At 42.3% G+C, this 24,983-nt stretch overlaps 1 protein-coding gene across 8 annotated transcripts in view; it reads left to right on the forward strand.

Annotated features, from left to right (window-relative positions):
- The window catches only part of MCC (MCC regulator of WNT signaling pathway), a 206,424-nt gene that overhangs the window by 117,043 nt on the left and 64,398 nt on the right, over positions 1-24,983 (forward strand). For 2 of the 8 annotated variants that reach the window (XM_057403868.1, XM_057403867.1), the window contains exon 2: positions 14,876-15,067. The exons of the other annotated variants lie outside the window; for them this stretch is intronic. In XM_057403868.1, the coding sequence (XP_057259851.1) occupies positions 15,053-15,067 (15 nt within the window). In that variant the 5' untranslated portion in view covers positions 14,876-15,052. The remainder of the gene's footprint in view (positions 1-14,875; positions 15,068-24,983) is intronic. 8 annotated transcript variants of the gene reach the window in all.

A 24,983-nucleotide genomic window follows, 5' to 3' on the forward strand; every position in this document is an offset into this window, starting at 1 on the left:
GGGGCGGATGGTGAAAGAGTCTGGGGCTCAAGTGATCTTCTCCTCTCTCCTTCCATCTTCCACTGATGTGGGAAGGAATGGGAAGATTCAGTTCATGAACAATTGGCTTCGAGACTGGTGCTACAGGCAGGGCTTTGGATTCTTTGATAACGGCTGGTTTTATAGGGCACCAGTCTGGACAATGACAAGTGAGAAAGGTTTGTCTCACAGAGGGAAAAGGATGCTGGGGCACGAATTAGCAGGGCTCATTTGGAGAGCTTTAAACTAGATTCGAAGGGGGATGGGCTTGTAGCTGGGCTTGCCCCAGTGGGGCAGCGCTCCAGAATTAATGAAGACTGGGAGGCCTCCTACAATCCTAGGGTGAAATCGGTGTGCTCAGCTCGCTCCCTGAAATGCCTGTACACCAATGCGCGCAGCATGGGAAATAAGCAGGAGGAGTTGGAAACCTGTGTTAAGTCAGGAGATTATGATCTGGTGGCAATTACAGAGACGTGGTGGGACAGCTCACATGACTGGAATATAGTCATGGAAGGCTATGTCCTTTTCAGGAAAGACAGGCCAGCCAGGCGGGGTGGTGGGGTTGCTCTTTATGTGCGGGAGGAACTACAGTGCACCGAGTTCTGTCCAGGGACAGATGATGAGCGAGTTGAGAGTCTGTGGGTGAGAATTAAGGGGCAGGCTGGCAGGGGGGATACTGTTGTAGGTGTCTGTTACAGACCACCGGATCAGGGTGAGGAAGTTGACGAGGCCTTCTACAGGCAGCTGAGAGCAGCCTCACAGTCACAGGCCGTGGTCGTCGTGGGGGATTTTAACTTCCCTGATGTTTGCTGGAAGGACCACTCAGCAACCCAGCCACAGTCCAGGAGGTTCCTCCAGTGTATGGATGATAACTTCCTCCTGCAAATGGTGGATGAGCCGACCAGGAGAGGAGCGCTGCTGGATCTCATCCTCACTAACAAGGAGGATCTGGTCGAAGCAGTAAGGGTTGAGGGCTGCCTTGGTTGCAGCGACCACGAGATGGTGGAGTTCAGGATCTTGTGTGGCAGGACTAGTAGAATACCAAGTAGAATTGCAACCCTGGACTTTAGCAGGGCAAACTTTGGCCTTTTCAAGCAATTGCTAGGGGAAATCCCATGGGCAGGGCTGCTTGAAGGTAAAGGGGCCCAAGATAGTTGGTTGACATTCAAGGACTGCTTTTTCCGTGCTCAAGATCGGAGCATCCCGACACGTAGGAAGTCAAGGAAGAGGGCCAAGAGACCTGCGTGGCTAAATAGGGAATTGCTGGGTATGCTCAAGTGGAAGAGGAGAGTTTACAGGTCATGGAAGGAGGGGCTGGCCACTTGGGAGGAATATAAGGCTGCTGCTAGAGGATGTAGGAAGGCAGCTAGGAGGACTAAGGCATCCTTAGAATTAAACCTGGCAAGAAGGGTCAAGGACAGCAAAAAGAGCTTTTTTAAATACATGGCAGACAAAACTAACACCAGAGGCAATGTAGGCCCACTGATGAACGGGATGGGTGCCCTGGTGACAGAAGATAAAGAGATGGCAGAGTTACTGAATGCCTTCTTTGTCTCTGTCTACTCTGCTGCGGGCAGTCCTGAAGAGCCCTGTACCCCTGAGACCTTAGATGAAGTCAGGTCGACGGAGCGGTTTGCCTTAGTCGATGAGGAATGGGTTAGAGACCAGTTGAGCAATCTGGACATCCATAAATCCATGGGTCCAGATGGGATGCACCCGCGGGTGCTGAGGGAACTGGCGGAAGTCATTGCTAGACCACTCTCCATCATCTTTACCAAGTCTTGGGAAACGGGAGAGGTGCCTGAGGACTGGAGGAAAGCAAATGTCACTCCAGTCTTCAAAAAGGGCAAGAAGGAGGACCCGGCTAACTACAGACCGGTCAGCCTCACCTCCATCCCTGGGAAAGTGATGGAACACCTTATCCTTGGTACCATCTTAAGGCATATCAAGGATAAGAAGGTTATGAGGGGCAGTCAACATGGCTTCACCAGGGGGAAATCATGTTTGACCAATCTCTTAGCCTTTTATGAGGAAATAACACGGTGGATGGATGATGGCAGAGCGGTGGATGTGGTCTACCTTGACCTCAGCAAAGCATTTGACACAGTCTCCCACAGCATCCTCACGGCTAAAATGAGGAAGTGTGGACTGGATGATCAGGTAGTGAGGTGGACTGCGAACTGGCTGAAGGAGAGAAGCCAGAGAGTTGTAGTCTATGGGGCTGAGTCTAGTTGGAGGCCTGTAACTAGTGGAGTGCCTCAAGGGTCAGTACTGGGACCGGTATTATTTAATATATTCATCAATGATTTAGATGAGGGAATTGAGTGTACTATCAGCAAGTTTGCTGATGACACTAAGCTGGGAGGAGTGGCTGATACGCCAGAAGGCTGTGCTGCCATCCAGCAAGACCTGGATAGGCTGGAGAGTTGGGCAGGGAGTAACTTGATGAAATATAACAAGGGAAAGTGTAGAGTCCTGCATCTGGGCAGGAACAACCCCAGGTTCCAGTATAGGTTGGGGAATGACCTGTTAGAGAGCAGTGTAGGGGAGAGGGACCTGGGGGTACTAGTGGACAACAGGATGACCATGAGCCAACACTGTGCCCTTGTGGCTAAGAAGGCCAATGGCATCCTGGGGTGTATTAGAAGGGCGGTGGTTAGTAGGTCGAGAGAGGTCCTCCTTCCCCTCTCCTCTGCCCTGGTGAGACCGCATCTGGAGTATTGTGTCCAGTTCTGGGCCCCTCAGTTCAAGAAGGACAGGGAGCTGCTGGAGAGAGTCCAGCGCAGGGCAACAAAGATGATTAAGGGAGTGGAACATCTCCCTTATGAGGAAAGACTGAGGGAGCTGGGTCTCTATAGTTTGGAGAAGAGGAGACTGAGGGGTGACCTTATCAGTGTCTATAAATATATAAAGGGGGAGTGTCACGAGGACGGAGCCAGGCTCTACTCAGTGGCAAACAATGATAGGACAAGGGGTAATGGGTACAAACTGGAACACAAGAGGTTCCACTTAAACTTGAGAAGAAACTTCTCAGTGAGGGTGATGGAACACTGGAACAGGCTGCCCAGGGAGGTTGTGGAGTCTCCTTCCCTGGAGACATTCAAAACCCGCCTGGACGCATTCCTGTGTAACATTATCTAGGTGTTCCTGCTCCGGCAGGGGGATTGGACTAGATGATCTTTCGAGGTCCCTTCCAATCTCTAACATACTGTGATACTGTGATACTGTATATGCAATTACACTTTCATGATCACAGTTTCTTTGGCGTTTTTGTGGTTTAAGTGCAGTCAGTAACTCAGACCCAAACAGCCTGCTCGCTCACTCCCCCCTTTCTCCCTGCACCCGCTCCCGAACTGACAGGGAGGAGAATTGAAAGAATGTAACTCCCACGGGTTGAGGTAGGAACAGTCCAGTAACTAAGGTATAACACAAACCACTGCTGCTACCACCAATAATAATAATGATAAGGGAAGTAACAAGGGAAGAGAATACAACTGCTCACCACCCATCGATACCCAGCCTGCCCCAAGCAGTAAACTAGCCCTTCCAGGTAACTCTCAGTTTACATCCTGGGCGTGATGTACTGTGGTGTGGAATACCTCTTTGGCTAGTTTGGGTCAGGTGTCCTGTCTCTGCTTCCTCCCAGCTTCCCCTCCTCCCTGGCAGAGTGTGAGACTCAGAAAGTCCTTGCTCAGGCTAAACATCTGAGCAGTAACTAAAAACATTGGTGTTATCAGCACTGTTCCCAGGTGGAAAGTAAAAAACACAGCACTGCACCAGCTACTAAGAAGGAGAAAAAATGTCTGCTATTGCTAAACCCAGGACCGTATCAACCCCTTATTCCATACCATTCACGTTGTGCTCAGATCCCACATTTTCAATATGCCATCGCTCTTATACACAATATATAATATATATATATATGCATCCAGAGAGAGAGAGATCATTCCTTAATGCGTGGACCAATCGCTATAAAGCTGCTGAGTCCATTCAGTCCATGATGTCAGGTTCCATCTCTTGTAACAGTCTTTCAGGCAGGAGGGGCTGCTTGCAGTGTTCACACTCATAGATAAACTGTACAATAGTGTCCATTGCTAAGTCCACCCCTCGATCATGAGTCCATCTCTATGTTGCATCTCTGCCCTGATGGCCTAAGGTGTCATGGGCCCACCAGGCTCAAAATAATTCACCCTCCCCTTCAGCAGTTTCTGCAACTTGTTGTCGAGGACTCCATACAGCTGCCTTCCATCTCCGATGCTTCCAAAGCACTGGAGGGGCCCAGAGGACCAGATACTTGCTCATACTGTCCCCCACACTCATGACTGTCCAGCCTCAGGAAAAATCTCTTGGTCCTCCTATATCGTTGTCTAACCGTAGACAAGCCGACTCTGCTTAACTTTCGAGATCAGGCAAAATGGTTGTGGGTAAAACACACTCTGTGTGTGTGCCAACATGGTGATCCCCATCACAATCAGCAGGCAAGTCTCAAGGGTATCCAAAGGCCATTCAAAACCTTCAGAACCCTCAAATGATGCTGTAAACGGTCGGGGGGGGGGGGGGGGGGGGGGCTGGGAAGGTAAGGGAATGTCTCCTTCACAGATTGACCACCCAAGGAGGGGAAAAAAGATGTGTAATTGCTAAACACTGCTGCTATATACTTCCCAAAGTATAGAGGTGGTGACTGCGCTGGGAATGCAAGCCAGAGCAGTTTCATGATCAATGATTCTATTGTATTACAAGTCATTACCATAGAGTACAATAAAACAAGAACCTTAGCCCAAGATTTGCAGCCAGTTAAACACTAACACAGCAAATACCGGCTGTAGGTAGGGTACGACATACTGCAACTGTGAGATCAGGAACAACAACTGTGAGAACCAATAAATCAGCATTGTGACAAGTGACTATTAATCCGAAACAATAAATGGTTATCACAAATACAATTAGACACACTCGGTCAGATCTGTCGCTGTCTCAACCCTTCAGGCCCCATGTTGGGTGCCAAAAAGAACTGTCATGGTTTGAGCACAGTCAGTAACTTAGACCCACACAGCCTGCTTGCTCATTCCCCCCCCTTCCCTTCCTCCCCCCCCCCCCGGCTCCTGAAGGGATGGGTAGGAGAATTGAAAGAATGTAACTCCCACGGATTGAGATGAGAACAGTCCAGTAACTAAGGTGTAACACAAACCACTACTGCTGCCACCAATAATCATCATCATCATCATCATCGTCATGGCTTGACTTTGCGAATGAAGACTTGGGAAGGGCTTTACCCACGCTTACTACAAGCGCGCTGATGACTAAAAAGGCCAATGTGGGATAGGCAAATGCAGCTGCAAAAAGCACAGTGAAAGGCCTCCTTGGGTGGTATAGGCGGGGTGCAATTCTTTCTATGTTGTCTTTTCTCTTCAAGACTAATTCTGCGTGAGTTCTCAAATGAGACAATGCCATTATGGAGCAACCGATGTCCTGAAACACCTGCATGCAGGATTGGGTCCGCGACTTCCAGTGCACCTTATCACCTGCTGTTTCATCCCTGGCCTGTTTCTAGAGGGCTTTGCAAGTGTGGGTAAACCCTTTGGGCCTGTGCAGTGGATTTTTTAGGTGAGGCACAGCATACGCAAAACTGGACCCACCCTTTACACCTGAGGTTTATCTGCCAGGGCCTAGCAAGCTTGGGTGGTGACAGCAAAGTCCTCAGGTCGTAGATTTGATTAGAGTATCCTTCTCTTAGATGGATTGCCTTACAGCGCTAAACAAGCGCCAACTGCCCGTGTTTGAAGTTAGAGTTGTCCTTCTCCTAGGATGGTTGCCTAAAGGCTAGTGAGCCCATCCTGCCCATGGACACACTTTGTCTGACCCTTCAGTTGAGACCTGTCTGGCAAGGGAGACCCTACCGGTCATATGCCACCACCAGCATAGCTCCCAACCTCACAAGGGCATGCCGGCTCTTTCCCCATGACAACGGGGTGTCCGTGAAAGAGACCAATAATAATAATGATAAGGAAAATAACAAGGGAAGAGAATACAACCACTCACCACCCACCAACCGATACCCAGCCCCACCTGAGCAGTGAACTAGCCCTTCCAGGTAACTCTCATTTTACATCCAGCCAAAAAGAGCTGTTGTGATTTAAGTGCAGTCAGTAACACACGCAGCCTGCTCGCTCACTTTCCCCCTTTCTCCCCACCACCCCGCTCCCGGAGGGATGGGGAAGAGAGTCAAAAGAATGTAACTCCCATGGGTTGAGATAAGAACAGTCCAGTAACTAAGGTATAACACAAAACACTGCTGTTACCACCAATAATAATAATGATAAGGGAAATAACAAGGGAAGAGAATACAGTACCACCCATTGATACCCAGCAGTGAGCCAGCCCTTCCAGGTGACTCCCAGTTTACATCCTGGGCATGACATGCTGTGGTGTGGAATACCTCTTTGGCCAGTTTGGGTCAGATGTCCTGTCTCTGCTTCCTCCTGGCTTCCCCTCCTCCCTGGCAGAGCATGAGACTCAGAAAGTCCTTGGTCAGACTAAATATTTGAGCAGTAACTAAAAACATCGGTATTATCAGCGCTGTTCTCAGACCGAAAGTGAAAAACACAGCGCTGCACCAGCTACTAAGAAGGAGAAAAAATGACTGCTACTGCTGAAGGGAAGGGAACAGTTGGACTGGAGTTTGTTTTATCTCCACTATGGAAGTTTGGTGGAATATGTTTTTTATAAACTTTCTCTCTCAATCCAGGCTTTACAAATAGCTCTTTCAAAGTGTGTTACACATACCTCTTTCAAAGAGGTTGACTCCTTTTTACTCTAGCAATATACAATGTATATCAGTAGGCTTTTATTTAGAGTGGCACAGACTTTCAAATATACTGTCTGGTTCTGGAACCTTGGAACAAGAGATTACTTGTTTTCCCTCTTTTTCTGGGTCAATCCAATTTTATTTTTTCCTCTTTGTAACAGTGGATGTTTGGCTTCCTACTGGTTAGATTGCCTTATAGAGGTGTGAGAGCAACTAAGTTGGCAGGCAGGTATATGCCATTGTAAGCCCCAGATAAGAGCAAAGTCATAGCTTTAGCAGCCTGTAGCTCTTTACACTTCCATTTGATGAGACTGCAAGAGTGCTTTGCAGAGTGCTTTGAGATACGCTGTGACTGAAATTGTACTGTGTCTGCAGCATTGAGATCACAAAGTAAGGATTCCTTTGGAAGGAAACTTTTGGCTTGCTTTTAGTTTGTTACCCAGTCCTACTTCCCTCAGAAATTTCAACACCTGCATGGCTATAAGGAGTTGCAGTACAGTCTTAGGTTTGCTTAGAAAAAATGAGTAAACAGTTACGCGTATGTTTCAGAGTCAGTTCTGTGATGCCAAGAGATTTTTTTTGTCTGTGTCCCAGGTCCTGCAGTGAGATTTCCTCCAATATGAAAATAGTAGGGCCTTTGGTGGGATTAGAGGAGGAGTAGGAGGAATGGTGATGATGAAGGTCTGTTGCTAGCACAGTGAGCCTTGTATCAGGCAGAGAATGCTATCCTGTGTTCCCAGGAGTGCAGGGAGAGCAGGAGGAAGGATGCTGCCATTTGTCTGATCATGGTTTGATTTGTGGACACTGGTTGCTGTGTCTGCCCAGGCAGTCACTTCAGCTGTGCTGCTTGTACTTCAGTGAGAGCTGTGCGACTTGATTCAAGCTTAGCCGTTTTAAAATGACAGTTTTGTGTAAAACTCAGCATGGGTATTCAGTCTCGATCCATCTAATGACAAATTCAACTTCCAGAAGTCAGATGAGACACCTGAGGTGTATCTGTGTACAGAGGGTAGCCAGCACTACCTTCCTGTGTAGGCCCTGGAACAGACAAAATGCTTCTTTGTTACCTGAAAGTGGATTTAGAAACATGTGGGGTGGGGTTGGGAGGAACAAGCGTATTACTGCAGAGTCAGATTATGCTTGTGAAAAAAAAAGAAAAAAATAAAAAGGTTACTGTTTAATATTGCTGCTCTTTTTCCAGCAGTAACACGTTTTAGATTCCGCCCTTGCTGTTGTAAATCTGATCTTTGTCACAAAGCTTTTTTTTAAAATACTTGTTTACCGACTTCACTTTTTAGAAAGAGACTTTGGGATTTTATGCTCTCTGAGGTTTAGGTATCTGTGGCAGCTGAGAGTGCTATTTCTGATGCATACTCAGCATTCCAGCTGAAATAGGCAAAAATGGTCCCTACAAACAGAGACATTATTAATTGCTCACTGCAATTAGGTAAGTAGCTGTGTGGGTGGATAACATCAGGAGGGTTAATTCTGTCTTCAGAGGAGCCACAGGACTGATTGGAAACAGCTGCTGTACTGCAGGCTCTAGTCTGCACAATGTGATGCTGTGGTGAGCATGCCAGCTTTGGTGATGAGAAGAATGGTATGGAGGAACGTTAATAAACAATCCAGAGTAGAAAAGACATAGAAAAGTACCCTAGGCCTGGATCCCTGAGGGAAGAAAAGTCATAATAGGAGCAAAGAAAGGGAGAGTTCAGGCTGAAACTGCAGACTGGACAGGAGCGTGCAGCCACCTGCATGCTCTTGACCTCTCTGTGTGGACTCAAGGCTTACAGTTAAGTCAACATGGTATAGTGCATGTGTAGCTTAGATACTAAAACAGTAGAACTGTGTTAATGGCATGCTTAGCTGAGCTAGATGGCTCTTTTAGAAAGTGCAGGAATGATGTTTAGGATGGATGCTAGGTGTATGTGGCAGTGATTCACCAAAACTGCAGACTTCTGGTGGCATTTGTTGAAATAGGAGTGAAAATAGGAGTTTGGTTCATTGACACCAGTAACCCAAGAGTCAAGTTATCCACACCTCTGTAGGATACGCATAATTTTGGCATTTGTCATCTCTGGTACATACCATGATGATGTCACTGTTAGTCCTGTTGTGTGTAGAGACATGTCTTGTGTTTCTGCTTACATACCAATAGGTGTTACCAGCATTCATACATAAAACCTTTCAAAGTGCTCATGTCTGCACTTTGAACTGATGCTTACTTCTGTGTCTGACAATACCTGTTAAAGCCCCAAAAATACTTCAGCTTAAGCTGGAGCCTATCCATTTCATAGAGATGTTAATGCCTTTCCCACTGCTTTCTCCTAAAGAGAAATGTTTTTTTCCTGCAATTAATACAGTTAGCTGAGAAGGAGGAGGGGTAAACCAACTTTGAGCAACTCAGCACGAAAGACCATGGAATATACCCCAGAGATATATTTGAGATTACAAGGATTGCTTATCTACAAGGTAGATTGACCCACATGTTAATATAGCAGAGACCAGTGACGTAATTTAGGTGGCTGACAGTGAAAAATGGTTAGCAATGACAGTTGTGCAGCCAAGCACTGTCCCACTGTAATATGTTGAGTGCCAGAACTGTAAAACTGCTGCAACAAAAGGCAAAAGAAGGGATCAAAAATTAAAGACATCTTCTGTTAGATTAGGGCATGTCATCCTCAGATGATAAGGGGAGAAAAAGGGTCATATGTTTTGAGAGAGCATTATGAGTTCATGAATGATATGAAGAAGATCGGAAGTTATCCTTGAGGCGCTGAATATGCAAGGAATACGATAGAAGCATTACAAATGCGTAGCCAGTTCTTTTTTCAGCTTTTGTGATTCGCCATTCTCGGAGGCAGGATGCTGAACTCTCAGCCTGTGGTCTGGCCTGGTACAGCACTTCTTAAGTATGCACCTTGAACCAGGAAACTTGCTTTAAAGTGGAGAAAATATGATCCTATTTATTTTTCACTGATGTTTCTTCAATTAGCTCGGTTATTTTTGTATTATTAAGATTGCATTGAAAATACAAATATGTCAAGATTTTAGATCTCACAGGAACTATTTTTGATAATATAAAATAAAAATAAATAGTTCAACATTGTAACTCTTCACCTGAATTGTGCAGTGTCATGTTACAAAAATAGTGAAGCCATGGAATATGAAAAAAGGCACTTCTGCTTTCATTCTACTAAATTATGTGAGTAATGTGCCACATGCTAAGTAAAGGTACAAATAAAAATGCTGAGTGAGTGAGGAGCATGCTTGATGAAGAATTAACACAGGATGGTTTTAGCTCTGGTATCAACAAGCATTTGGTCTGCTGTAATGTGCAGGGGTGAAAAATAAGCTATGTGTTAAATGACTTAATACAGTGTTGATCCTTTTCTGTCAGGTCAGTTAGCAGGAGTAAAATATTTGCCCTACTTTAAACACGTAAGGAGGAACCATATTGTGTTCCTTTTAAGATTAATGTTCCTATATGGGCAGAAGAGAGAATAAGATTTATTCCCTGAACCTTATGTAGGTTTACACCTGTGCCAGTTACTGCTTGAAAGCTCTGAGCCATGTTCGCGGTCTTTTTTTTTTTCTGTGTTAGTGAAAGTGGTCGTAAGAAGGCTGAAGTCATTTTGAAGTGTTAATTGTGACACATACAAAGCCTGTAAATTATAAATATAGTCTTGTCATGACCCCTAATTTTCTTTTATATGTGCGCATGTCAGCATGCATTTTTATGTTATAAACATGAAAAAATTATTTTCTTCAGTGCTTTAGAAGTAACTTCCTGTGCTGTCCTGATTTCCTTAGAATTTTAGTAACGTTTTTTGTGTTATTATTTGATGATTTAAAGCAAAGAAAATTGCACTCAGGGAGAGAGTGCTAATCTCATGGGATGTGCACTTTTTATGGAACTGTGTTGTGGACTCATAAATATCTACGCAACTCCTGTTTATTTAATCAGATTTCATGGGTGAAATACGGGGGCAAATTTGGCACTCGTAGCACAAGATAAGAAGTAAGCTTGCCTTGGACTTGGTAAAGACAGGCATATAATAGTGGAGATACTACGTAAATTAATCTCAAAATGTTAGCGCAATTACTATTTTTAAGTTTTGACTGAATTGTTCAACCTTGTTAATTAAAAGCATCTGCATTTTCAGTAATTGAAATGAAATTTTGAGTGTGTGTATATAATCAGTGAAGACTAATTGTCCAGTAGATGGCCTAAACCATTTAAATTTTAACTTTAATTCCTTTACAGAGAAATTGTAGGGGAAAGTTCATATAAAAGGAGTAGTCCTAACTAAATTCTGGTTAGAACTAAAGTCTGGTTAGAAAGTAGCTTTTCCATTTGAAGAAATTTTTGACATTTAAAAAAATTGGTAAGCACTTTTTCCTAGTGAACAAGGGATATGTTCTTTGGGTTTTGGGTTTTGTTGTTGTTTTTTTTTTTTTACTTCAGTTGGAAAAGAAAATAGGCATCCTCACTTGAAGAAGAACTAAAGTTCATCTGCCAAGTCCCTGCATCTGAATTTGTAATACAAAGAACAGAAATGAGGAGGGAGTAGACGTTATGAGGAGCTCTTTGTGGAAGGAGAAGTTATATGAAACAGATTTAATCTTGTACCAGGATTTGCCAGATATCTTTTCCCACGCATGAGTTTTGGAGACAGAATTGTGAACTGGGTTGAATTCCAGCCATTACATTTGTGAATGACTTAATTTGATTAGCTTCAGGTTTGTAATACTGGCTACTTGTATATTTGAATTACTTTGATGCTGTCTTTACAAATTACTGTCAGCCGTTAACTCATGTTCTGCTATCATTTTGTGATGCTACAGACACTTGATTCTGTGCAAATTTTACAGCTACTTGCTTCTATATTTGGAGAAGGCCACTAAATAAATGGCTGAAAAAGTATGAAGCCACTTGAACAAATTGCAGTGCCTGATACTGCAAAGACATGGTGGTGGGTTTAGTTCATGCACAACAAAAGAAAATATTTCTGCTGAATGGAATAACATATCCAGGTGTTACTGAAATACTAAAAAAACTATCTAAGTAAATTCCTATTCAGTAAACAGATTGAAGTGTGCCAGGTGTGCAGACTCGTCTGTGTTGCTGCAATTTATGACAAACATTTATCAATGTTTATTTTTATCTTTTCAGATGTTTGTGTAATGGAGGTTCCATTGTTTAAAATACAAGCCATACAGAGACTTGGAAAGAAAAATACATTCATGCAGTCCAATTTCCTTCCAGAAGTCCAGTTCACAAATTGTGTGTCTTTGTGTTGTCTGCTTCCTTTTAAAGGTAGTCGATAGCAGGCAGGATTTTGAGGCATCATGCAGACGTCTTGCATACAGTTTTCTGGTGCTTACCACCAGATATGAACATAAAAATAACTATTATCAGTTGGAGGATAACAAAGTGGTGGAGGGCATTTTCAGGTTCTGAGACTTCCAACTCAGTGCTTTGGTCTTGCAGAAGAAAGCCCAAACGTGGTTTTCACTAGTACAATTTTTTCATTCGTTTTTTTTTCCAAAAAGAGGAAGAGGTTTTAAGAGGAATTCTTCAATAAAAGATGCATTTCAAGAATTTCACCATAGAGGCAAGAACTTGGACAGACGTATGGATTCTTTTTAGAAGGGGGTTTGTTAGGATAGAATGTAGAAATTGTGCTTGAGATTTTTCTTTATTTAACATGCTTTCATCAAGAGCTGGAGTTAACTGTTTATCTAAATATAAAAAAACAAGGACTAGTTCCTAATGTACTAAAACCCAGCTAAGCAGATGCTTTATTAGCTTTTTCTGTTACAGACTTGAACTGTGTTGTAGTAGCTTTATGAAACTTTTCTTTGTACCATGCTCCTTTGTAAAGCTGATTCATCACAGAGCAGTATCAGGGCTGTATTCTGCAACAGCGAGTGTTTTCTATCCAATTTGTGAAAATTATATATATATAGTTTCTGTAATAAAATCCAGTGCAATGGGAAACTCAAGAGGCAGTAATGCAAAGTTGCAAGCAGTTTGTGATCCATTTGCAAAGCTTTCAGTAAAATCAGTCAGCTTTTCCCTGGTGTATTGACCAGGTAATAAGAAAGAGTAGGCAATGAAAAATGTGGAGCTTGAGAAGTCTGGAAATGCCAAAGTGCACTGGATGCTCCTTGTGAGTGAAATACTCAAAGATAACATTTACAAAGGTTTATGGCATGTAGCTAGAGGGAAAATGAGATAGTTTCCTGCAGGAACTGAAGTTACAGTAGCATAAGTAATTTTCCTAACTAGGGATTTGTATTAAGATTGAAGAAATTAATTCCGTTGGGAAAACTGCACATCCAGTTTTGAACTGGTTAGATGGTAAAGATTGCTAAGCAGAAGAACTGAGATCTCCCTAAAGTGTCAAGTCTGACCAAGAGGACAGTCACTTGCACTAAGAATTGACCTGCAGTAGTGAGACACTGACCTGGGTATGTAGCATGGACAAGCCTTGAGATTTACAGCCAGGAGTGTTGTTGGTAAACCATATACAACTTGAGTATAGTTTATAGCGTGTTATCTTTCTAAAAACATTTAAAAAAAACTATTACTGTTATTTTCTTGAAGTGAGGAGGTCATTGGAAATCTCAACTAATTATCTGCTTGTTCTTCACCTACCCCAAAGAATGTGTGAGTGGTGGGTGCAATTCCAGGTGCAGAGGACTCTGGGAGGAATGGTCATCAGAAGCCCTGTGGGGATGGGATGGCTGGTGGCCTGAGGTTGAAGAAGCAGCAAGGGGAGTATAGAGGTCTCAAAGATGCAGTTAACTTTGAAATGATGGAAGTAATTAGGAACGAAATGAATGTATTTTGTTAATCAAGCACATGCTTATCCAGGGAATTTTGCTGCTACAACTGGGAGCTCTAAAGTTGTTGAGATGCTTTTAAAGCTAATTTTAGAGCTGTAGGTTTGGAAGCTACATATTGGACATTCTAATAAAGCACTTAAGGGTATAAGTTGAGAAAGACTGGTAAGATGTTTTCTTTTTGTAAGTATCAAACAATTGGACAAATATATCCTGGGGGGTTGGAGGGGTTGTTTCTGTGGTTTTTGTTGGATTTTTTTTTTTTTTCCTTGCTAAATCATCAGATTTTGGTTTATGTCAGAAACAGGGTGCTGGATATGGTGAATCAATGATTTGACCTGACAATACAAATTCTGTTTCTGTGAATTTATGGTGACAACAGATTTGTGACTTGTGCTGGAGACAAAAGATCCATGTATCACTTTAAGTACAGCTTTGCTGCTAGTCCACAGTCTTTGGAAATCAGAAATAATTTTCTGGTTGAGAAGTTTTGAAAAGAGCTCAAGAACCATGGGATGCTTTTGTAAATTATTATTAAATTAGCATAATAAGTAGTATCTAATTTTTGAGTGGCTCTTGAGTGGTGATTTCTGTTTTGAAAGATCTGAATTGTTCTCAAGGCACAAGAGGCTGAAGTTGAATGAGCAAGTTAAAGTGATATAAAAAATGGTGGGTCTGTTGGAAAACAAGTAAATGTACGTGAGCTTACACCGTGTCTATGACACTGTTGTATCCAGCACTAGAATATGAGTCACTTTAATGATAAATGCAAGTGATTGATGAGGTTTATTCTTGGGATGAGTTTTCCACTCCTATCTTTCCTGAGGGAAGAATGGTATGCCTGTCATCTGGGCAGTGGTCCTTGCAAACTGGAAAGGAACAGAGGGAAGGATTTTGGCATCCTGAGATTTACAAGGGTTAAGTATCTGCACTGAACATCACTGTTCTTCTCCTTTCTTTTTCTCCAGTTGTGTTGGGCAGAAGGGGAGATAGAAAAACATTGGTCTGTTTCCTCTTTCTGTCAATTTGCCTTACTTAAATTATATTGAGAATAATTTTAAGGAGGGTAGGAATGCTAAATTCAGTTTACTGAAGTGGGACCAAATCCTGCTCAGTATGGACATGGAAGCCTCCCTTCCCGCATAATGGTGTATTAACACCAAACTTTTAATTTTTAATTTCTTTTTTTTTTACTTAAAGGCTGCGGTTGCAGACTATGTGTTCAGACTAAGTTGAAATGATCTTCATTTTGTCCTAAGCGTGGTCTCCTCACCACCCCATTTCTGTCTCCTGCATTACTGTTTGCTCTCTCACTGGGAGTGGAAGTGGCAACAGTTTCCTTCTGTGGAGACCAAAACCAAGGTTGAGCATTCATGCATGGTGCAAAGCCAGGTAAGAGACTATTGGTGCGGACGTGTGGGCTGGCCTGCACTGTGACAGTTAAGGTTCTTAAGAATCCCAAAAGAGCAGGCTTTGCAAAATGTAGTTGTTCTATGCAATCTGCAGATTCAGATGTTTGTCTCCTATAGTTAAAGTCTCCTTTTTAGGGTTTTCTTCTCATGTCACCTAAAATTTTCTTTTCCATGAAGGTGTAAAACATCTGTTGTAAAAGAGCTAGAGCCATTAGGCTGTCCTACTAGAGCTGTCAGGCACACTTAGAAATACAAATTAGCAGTGTGCTCCATTTGCCAAGTGTGAATTGTCAGATTAATTTTTCAAAGGTCTCTCTTTCCCATTCTTACTTTTTTTTTTTACTACATTCTAAAACCGATCATATTCACTGCAATAGCATTAGATTACTTGTTTATCAAACACTTTTTTACTACAATTAAGGTGGAAGTTTTTTGTTCTTTTGTTTTAAGAAATGGTTTGAAATATTCACAGTGCCTGCAAATGTTAATTTCCAGTTAAAAAAAAAAAAATCTCAGTTGAAATTGTTCATAAATAATGCGAGCAGATTGAACACATCTTCTGCAGATTTTTCAATTTAAAACAAAGTATGTCTTGCAAACACTTGGGTCTTTGTTTTTCTAGAACTTGGATGGCTCCATCGTGGCTTGTACTGGCACATTGTTTAGTATTTCACAAGCATTTGAAGTAACTCTAATGTCTAATACTACAATATGTGCTTCAGCAGCGTAGTCACAAGATGTCTGTTTTGGGTGTTATTAAAACTTTATAAGCTTTGTATTAGCACATAACAGTTACTTTAAGTATATAGTTTCAGGGCATGTTGGTGGGCACATCCAGCAATTCAGTGATACTGCTTTTCCAGTCATTTTGACTTTGCCTTAGGTAATTACTTAAAGGGCTGTCGACTGTAGTATTTCAGGTCTGTGCTCTAGAAATCGTACAGCTGAAATTGTCTATGGGATATTGAGCTGTCCTCTCACTGCTTCTAGGAGATGGTTGTTCTTTTGAGTTTTTCTACTCCATCATGTCAATATGTTCACAGGAGTGGACTTTGGTAACATTAATTTTATCTCTTGGACCATAAAAATGCACCTTTCATGGAGCATGGCTGGGAAGGGTGATACGAAAGTAGTGTATGGCTGAGAAGGAGAGTGGTTGAGAGTAGCTACACATTTATGTAATGATTGCTTTGATTAAGTATTATTTATTAGTGAAAATAGTGCTGATCTGTGCTCCTGGTAAAATGTAAACTTGACAATGCATTTGAGTTTTTATGTGCAGCCCATGTCTGTAACACAAACTTTGTATCTTTAACTTCTTTCTTAAAAAGTTCTTTTAAACATATTCCTGAAGTTAAAATCCAGGGAAGGTTTTATTGTTCTGTGTTTTAAAATGTGGTTTTCATTATGAATTTACATTACCAACCTTTTTATGTCCTTGACAGCATTATAGACAGAAAATACAATATATAGGCATTTGTTGGTTTTGCCCTTTCTGCAGTTTCAGCTGAGATTCTGACTGTGTTTTCTGTCCTGTCCTCTACTTCTCCCATCTGTTTTTACAAAGCAGCTTGGACTTTTCAAGTTCAACGTAGTGTCTGTGTCATTTGAAAACAAAAAAAAAAAAAGAAAAAAAAAGTGAGATTTTCAGAGGCAAGGCAGTGTTCTGAATATCAGCTATTTTTGTGTATACTGTCTGTCATTGAAAGGAGTAGCAGCAATACACAGAAAACATCTGTGTTGTGGGCTATTTGCAGTAAACCATGCAAAAGGCAAACAAAAGAGAAGAGAGGATGTCAGAGCCCAATATTCTCTGATCAGTTTCCTTTAGGAAACTGGAAACACTGTGGTGGAGGGTGTCGTATTTAACATCAGATTTACTTACTAGAAGATGATGCTGCATGGGATTTCTCATTTAGCAAAGTGGTACAAAACATACCAAGAACACAACACAAATGTTAAGTTACCCATAGCAGAATATAGCAATTGCAATGCATAGTTCAGTCATGATACCAGTGCGATTCCCACAGTAATTTATATATAACATGGTCACTGTCACAGTGATGGGTGTCCTCAGTCTTGGTAGAAAGGATATCCGTGGGTTGAAGCTAGTTCAGGCCCACTGCTTTCTGAATTTATTTTGCTAGTTTTCTGGGTTTTATATGCTGTGTTGTGCTGAGTCACATCTACATTTTCCTCTTGTTGGCCTGACATCCACACTTTTCTAAGGAACGGGGGGAGAAGCCTTTACACCACCAGGTGATCCACTCAAGCTGTTGATAGCTGCTTACCTAAACCAAAGGCCACCCTCAGGTCCCCTTGGTGTTGAGATCAAGACAGCTTCTTTGCAACAGATGTGATAATAAATCTCTGCATTATTCCTTGGGTTTCACAGGCACATCACCCTGGCCCATCTCCTCTGACTTGTCTTCCATGGTGTAGGGGTTTACTGGTCTGTCACAGAGAACATGCACAGAACAAATAAATTTGTCTTTTGGTGTTTGGCTGCTTTGTGTTGATGTATGGGTTGGTATCTCTTTATCATGATCTTGATGCATTTATAGCTTCCTTGAAGTCAGAGGTTACATTTGTGACCATCTATGTATTCTGAAAATGATGTGCAGCAGTACCGCACCTGAGAAGGCAGGAAATAAGGAAAAAGATAAGATTAGTTCTTTAATTTCACAGAGAAGTATACTCTTACATCCTTTTTATGATTATTGTGTTGAAAATAGTAAACATATGTAGTGAGTACAACTGGTTTTAGCAATATGGTTTAATTAGTCTGGTTCCAGGCTGATGGAAAGAAAAAGGTGGAAAACAGTGATGAGGGTCACAGTTTACAATGGTAGGGAATAAATGCTGAATACAAGAGTAATTTACAGCTTTGCAGTGCTTTAACCTTAATTTACCAAGTGTTCAGGAACTTCCTTCATTGCCCTCTGCATTTTTCTTTTGTTCATGGCCTCAGAACACTTCCAGATATATGTACTACGGACATATGTACTGCTTCATTGGCATTCAGTTCACATTACTATCCCATCCAATTTTGTATTCTTCTCCCTACAAAATTCTTGAGAAACCTGACTGCTAGCAAACATTGCAACATTTTTTAAACATTTTTATTTGTGCCTGCACAGAATATTTCAGTCAGCACCAAAATGATTGTTTGAATCACTGTGCAAAATATACATTATTTAATCGTGTATACAGTATTGTATGAGAAGTTTGTAGAAGCAGGTATATTGGAGAAGAGACTGCATTCATAAAGGAGGCTGGAAGAGAGGTCAGGAGGTTGCTTTTCCTAAGTTGTGCTTAGAATTTTTTTTATATTACTGTGTCTTTCAAAAATTAGCTGTACAGTGGTTTGCATTTTAAAGATAGCATGCAATGCACAATTTGGGGGGGTTATTAATAATAATCGTTATTGTATATTTAGTATATTAAAAACTGGCAGGATAGTATTTGGTATAAAATGTGTATATATGTTTCAGTAAACAGCCTCCTGTTCTTGCAGAAAGTATCACAGAAATTGTAGTTTCTAAGTTAAGATAGGTGATGGGAGTTTTATTAGTACTATGCATCTGATAGCTTTTATGAAAGAATTCTTATTTCCTTGGAGGATGGTAGAGAAGTAAGTTGGTTGCTTTGTCTGATCCCTTTTCCATCATTGCTCTCAGTTGTGTTGACCTTACCTGTCCTATTGGACAATTTGGGTTCATCAACATTACTTAGTGGTGGAATTCAATAGTAGCTGTATTGGATCTGTATGAAGTTTAAGTTCAGTACAGGCTTTGTCAATTAACTGTTTTCTCTGAAGTAATTCTCTGTGGGAGATGTTGCTTAAAAGTTCTGACCAATATGTTATACAAACAAATCTTTGCAGTGTCTATGCTAATTTTTATGAAGTACAGAAATTATGATCTGTTTCACAATCTTGTATCATTAAGAGGCAGCCCATTCTGAGCTATAAATGTCTGAGTGTTAGTGATACTAAGTCTGCCTTGTCTATCACTGTTTGCTGAAGGGAGGAAAAAAGCAATATGCCATATAGCTACACATTCTTCTTTCCTTCAGTTGTCATATCCCATAGTGATTCAGTTCTGCCGGGTTACAGTCATAACTGACCTACTGCCTTCCAGTTGAGATTTTTAAATGGAATCTGTCCAACTTTAGAAGCTCACTTTAAATGTGAGCTTTTTTGCCTGGAATGACTTTTTTGTTGACTGTAGCTCTTTGTTCAAATGTTGACTTGCTTGTGTTACAGCAACATCCAGAGATCCTATTCTACTTCCCACCCTACTGTGTGCAATACAGAAACACTGGGAAGCATGGTCTGTGGGAACACTCGCACCTTAAGGGAAGATGAAGCAATATTTTATAACACCTTTTTTAAAGGAATTGGAATTGCTTGACTCCTCTGCAAAGAATACAAAGCTATAGTAGTATAGCTATAGTATATAGCTATACTGCTATTATGTATTGCAGTAGTAGCTAGAGGCACCTGTTCCAGGTTCATAGGATTCCCATGTACAAAGACTGAACACCAAACACAATGTAAACAATCAAATGCTCTGGTCTATTTATTGAGTTATTTGTGCAAAGCAAATATATGTATATTAATTGGTACCAAGTCTCCAGATGACATGGAGGAAAAGCAAAGCAAAGCGGTGATATCCAGGCTCCAAAAACAAGGTTTCACCAATGCATTGGCCAGATATACTGGGAGTCATTGAGAACCTGGAGATAGATGCTGTTACTTTCAAAGACACATTCCTTTGCTGTCCTTATCCCCATCTCTGCTTAAGGAATCTTAAATCACACAAGAGCAGCTTCTTGATGTTAGCCTTTGAGAATAGAAGATTCAAATACGATAGTTATTTATTTTATTATTATTACTTATAATAGTTATTTATTTTAATGGTGAAACCTGCTTTAGATGACCCTGCTTGAGCAGGGGATTTGGACTAGATCATCTCTCGTGCCAACCACAGGCTGCTTGGCCTGCCCTTCCCTCCTGGATGGCCCTCTTGTAACAGAGGAGGACATCCCTCACATCAAGGTCTGGCATGGCATGTGTCCCCACCACTCAACACCTGCTGTGTTGCAGCCAACAGCAGAGCTAAAGGTTCTTCTTGGTGGCAAACACAGAGGCCAACCCAGTCTTGCCCTTGACTGTGGTAGGAGGCATTTGGCCAACCTCAGTCCTTGTACCTCATTGTCAATGCAGAGTTTCACCTGCCTCATCCAGTAACAAGTTGCTGCTATGGCAAAGCACACACAGATTTTTAGCAGTGTAACTACTACAGGGTACAGCAGCATGTTGAAGATGCTGGTGGCAGTGGGGGACCAGCCAAAGAAAATTTTCCACCAGTGGGGTTCTCCCACCCTCTTAATTTGTTCCATTACCTGCTTTATAACACTACCATTGTATTAGAATCTTTCTAGCTTCTGCCTTAGCATTTTCTAGCAGCTGCTGTAAGTTTACGTGCTCTAACATCTGTTTTACCCGTGACAACTCCATACAATACAAGATGTAGTTTCTTATTAGCAACTGGCTACTAAATGCAGGTGGTTTATACACAAAATCACAGTTTCTAATAATAGCTACGTTGCAAGCACACATATTCAAGTTGTTAGTTTTCAATTGCCCCCAAGTGATGTTTTGCAAATCATTCCTTTTTTCTCTGTCTCATTCCACTTGGGGTCTTCAAGGTCAGCTCCTGCAGCTGAGGCATTGGGTTCTTCAAGTTGTCTATCCAGCTCATGGTATGGCATGACAAACTTTGCAGGCGGCCATCACAGACCTGTGGGTAGGAGAACACAAATATACCCCCTCCCCCAGGTTATCAGTTCCACTGGCCCTTCCCATTTCTGTGGGCCTAAAGCATCATGATACCATGTTCGCCTTTAAGCCATGAGGATTTACATACATGGCAAATGAGGACTGAGTTGTTGACTTGCAATCAGGGCAAGACCTGACAAATTGCTTTGCTTGAGAAGACAGGTTAAACTGCCTCCTTAAAGCAGAGGCATTCTGATGAAAAAAAAAAAAGAATGTGAAGCAGCTGCAGAAGTGAACTGCAGTGTTAACAGCCAAGGAGTCAGCTGTGTCATTACCCACAGTTAAAGGGACAGGCAGGTTGGAATGCAATCTAATATGACCAATAAAACCAGAATAGTTAATGCATCAGCCAACACAGAAGCCCTCCGAGCCTCTGCTCTGACATCCTGACGTGCCCCAACCAATTTGTCAATGTCTGTAAATTTTCCTCTGGCTGGGGCTAACACAGCCCTGCAATCCCCACCTGGACCCTCATATGCTAGCTGAAATAAAAGTGCATGAGTAGTCCAGTGACCATCAATCTGCCTCTGCATAACACTGTCCAATTGGTCTATAAAAGACACATAGGTTCCTGAGACCCCTGTCGAACACCCGTGAACAAGTAGTCTCCCCCCCAATCCAGGCACTCACCTCCAGGCCCAAACAGCCACACGGGTGGCCCGCTGGAACAGCAGAGGGTTTAGATCTGGGCTATGAAGCCAAACAGAAGCCACATCAACCACAGTGACTGTCTTCAGTCACTATAAATTCCGTTCTGTAAACAGTCAGTCCTCAGGCTGTTTCCCAGCCCGACCTTGCACCCATGCACACAAACACTCCCTGGTCTGCTTCAGACTTGGGTGCACTATCAGCAATACTTTTTTAATTATCCACGTAACGGGAATGGGATGGCTTGCAGTTTTTTATATCTTTTCTACTCTCCCCTGGCCCTGAACCGCTTTGTCCAAGCCCAGCCCCAGTAAAATCCCCGAATTGGCATAGCTTTTCAATCACCTGTTCAGTGGGGTTTCCTTGTTCTTATAGTAGTATGGGTGTGAGGTGCGCCTTCCATGCTGATAGACATCTCTCTAAAAGTGTGGTCTGTGTTCCGGTAATTAAGGGCTGTTGCATAAAAAGCTCAGGAGAGCCCACTAAGACGGCTAGTTTCATGCCCTCAGGCTTGCTGCAGAGTGGTCCACTCTTTAGCTGCAGGTGGCCAGGCATCATCATTAGTGTATAGATCTGACATTCCAGCTACTGCAATGCAGTGATACATTGGTCCCCTATGTGACATAAGATGGATTGTACACACAGATCAGAGGTGAGTCCCATGAGTATTTTCGCATCTGCTCCTTCTAGTAATACAGTATCAGCTCCTTCCTCCATGGGGTGAACCAGCCAGTTCTGGGGCTTCTCTTCTGGTATCTGCTAGCATTTATCTAATAAATTACTCATCTCCTCAGGACTATAGTCTGTCAATTCATCTGTTCTTACTTGGCCATTTGCCCTGGTAATCATCTTACATTTAAACATAGGAGCTGCACAGGCTCCTTCCTTTTTCACGTCTGCCTTGTCTTCAGTATTTGATTCTGACTCACTGGTACCCCAGATATCTCCATTCCATGTCTCTGGCTCGCAGTCAGGATCAGACACAAGGGCATGGACCCGTGGCCTCACTGCCTTTGTATCTTTTTTATTGCTCCTTTTTTTAGCAACATGAACAGCATATTTTTCTGCTAGGGCGGCACATTTTTCCCCAAGTCGCTCACCCTACTCTGCAGCAGCTACAAATGCCTGCCTCTGCAACAGCACTTCTATTTTAACCCTTTCTAGCTTGGAATGTAAATCTGCTACTTGTTGCTCCCATTCTGTGTTCTTATCTACCATGACTTTGTAGGCAAGCAGCAAGCAGCCTGTCATATGTCTGGCATGACTCGATCTCTCCTTCGAGCAGGTATGGGGGGTTTCTACAAACTCACCCCAATACTTTAACACTCCCGTGGGGTCCTTAGCTCCCCAAGGTTCAGGTCCTACATTAGTGCAGCTGTCTGTTGTATCACACAGCGTGCTCCACGGTTGCCGTGTCCACCCCAGTTGCTCCACGGGAGGAGCCACGGCCCGAGGCTCTTCCTACAAAATAGAGCAATAGTATATTACACAACAACCTTAGAACAACCCTGACAGTGCACACAGAGACCAAGCCCTGCTTTCGCGTGCACAGAACAGCGCCTCTTGGTGCAGCTATGCTGCCTCCTGACCAAACCCTGTTCTCAGTCTACAGTGTTTGTTCTACGAGAATCCCATCCTCATTGCCAGTTACGTTCCAGGTTTGTAGGATTCCTGTGTGCAAAGACTGGACACCAAACACAATGTAAACAATCAAATGCTCTGGTCTGTTTATATAGTGCAAAGCAAATATATATATTAATGCAAAGCAGGTTACATACATACCAACCCCTGATTGCATGGGGTACTGCCAAGCATGAGAAGGAGATGGAACGTGTTGCCCGGTCGGAGGGGTGGTAGGCAGTGGGTCATCAGGGTGTCTCCTGAATCAAGATGCGCATCTGGCCTTCTCACCCTTCTGTCCCTGCACAGGTCTTTATATCCCCCCTTGGGTTGGAGTGTAAAATTACAAGTTGCAACATCAGCACATGTGTGGCCAGCATATGAACAAATGTTTACTGGTATAAGACTCCCTTTTGCTAACAGCTGTGTTAACTCCCCTATTTTCAAGGTTATGTTCCCACAACCCATGCCAAACAGTACTGTTCTATTTTTGTGTTTCACCACGGACCATTATCTGTTGTCACTAACACAGCATTGCTTGTGTATGCCATATTGCTGAGCGGACTGGATGCATACATGAAACCAAAGAATACACCAGGCAGCCCTCCTCTGTGTGTTACAGCTTCCTGTACTTCGTGTTTTCTAGTCTTCCCTTTCAGTAAGCTGTTTGGGGTTTTTTACTGTTTTACTAATACTTGGAAACTGGACCGGTCGATGTAATGAAAGGAAGGGATAATTCTGGACCATAAAAGATGCAACAAACTTTCTGTGTAATTAATAAAGACATCTTTTGGTTACTTGCATAAAAGAGACCCTGTATTGAACAGGGTGGCTGGTGTAATTCACTCATTGGATACCCTTGTTCAGCAGGAGCTGCCAGGCCAGGCAGCAGTGTTACTAAAAAACTAGACACAATTAGTGCTGTTTATTACTCAGTTTGGGGTGTGCTAGGGGATGTGAAGAAGAGCTGACCACAGTGTGGGAACAGGACAAAGAAATCCATAGGAAGTCTGCCTTGTTAGTTCCAATGTTCAGAGAACAAGTTGTTTTTCACCAAAATTTTTAAATTAGCAGTGTCCTCTTGTATTACAGCACCATGTGTATGGACATTATTGCTCTGGTATTTAATTAAAACCACAGCTGGTGATCGTTTAATTATAGTGTACAATCACTTAATTATAGTGTACTTATATGACTGTGTAGCATGGTCTTACTCAATTTAGAGAATTGTAGCAATTTTTTCATGTGTTATTTGAAAGCTGTGGTGAGGAATGCAAGATGTGATTAACAAACTGGTGAGCTTCATTGTAACACTTCCCCTCTGTTAAGGAAATAAGGTAAAACAGTGGCTTATAAAGTCACTAGCTTTCCTGAAAATTGAAAGTCAGTTACAAACATATTGGTACAATTAGGCTGATTCTTGTTTCTCCACACTGTAAAACCACTGCCTAGTTTCCTGTGGCAGGAAGAAAGGCTTTCTGGTGAAGACCAAGAAAACTTCAAGATGGTCAGGGTATTGCTGGGTTTACTAAGATAGTCCAGCATGCATGCCTGAAAGAAGTTAGGTAGCATATGCCTGTAGCAGGAGCTAATTGCTGTTTTTTTCACGTGAAAAATGAGTCTGCCTCGAGAATCTTAAACCTATCACGACATAAAATTGTGTACAGGTATATTTATACTGAAATTAATAGCTGCACCCGTGTAAGACATTTTCATAGCTGACGTAATACAAATACTTTAGACTGAGCTCAAAAATTAGGATGTCCAGAGCTTTTATCATAAC

This window comes from Pezoporus wallicus, unplaced genomic scaffold (genome assembly GCF_028554395.1).
Source record: "Pezoporus wallicus isolate ANWC-B61680 ecotype Strahan unplaced genomic scaffold, APGP_CSIRO_Pwel_v1 contig_8209, whole genome shotgun sequence".
Taxonomy (NCBI): domain Eukaryota; kingdom Metazoa; phylum Chordata; class Aves; order Psittaciformes; family Psittacidae; genus Pezoporus; species Pezoporus wallicus.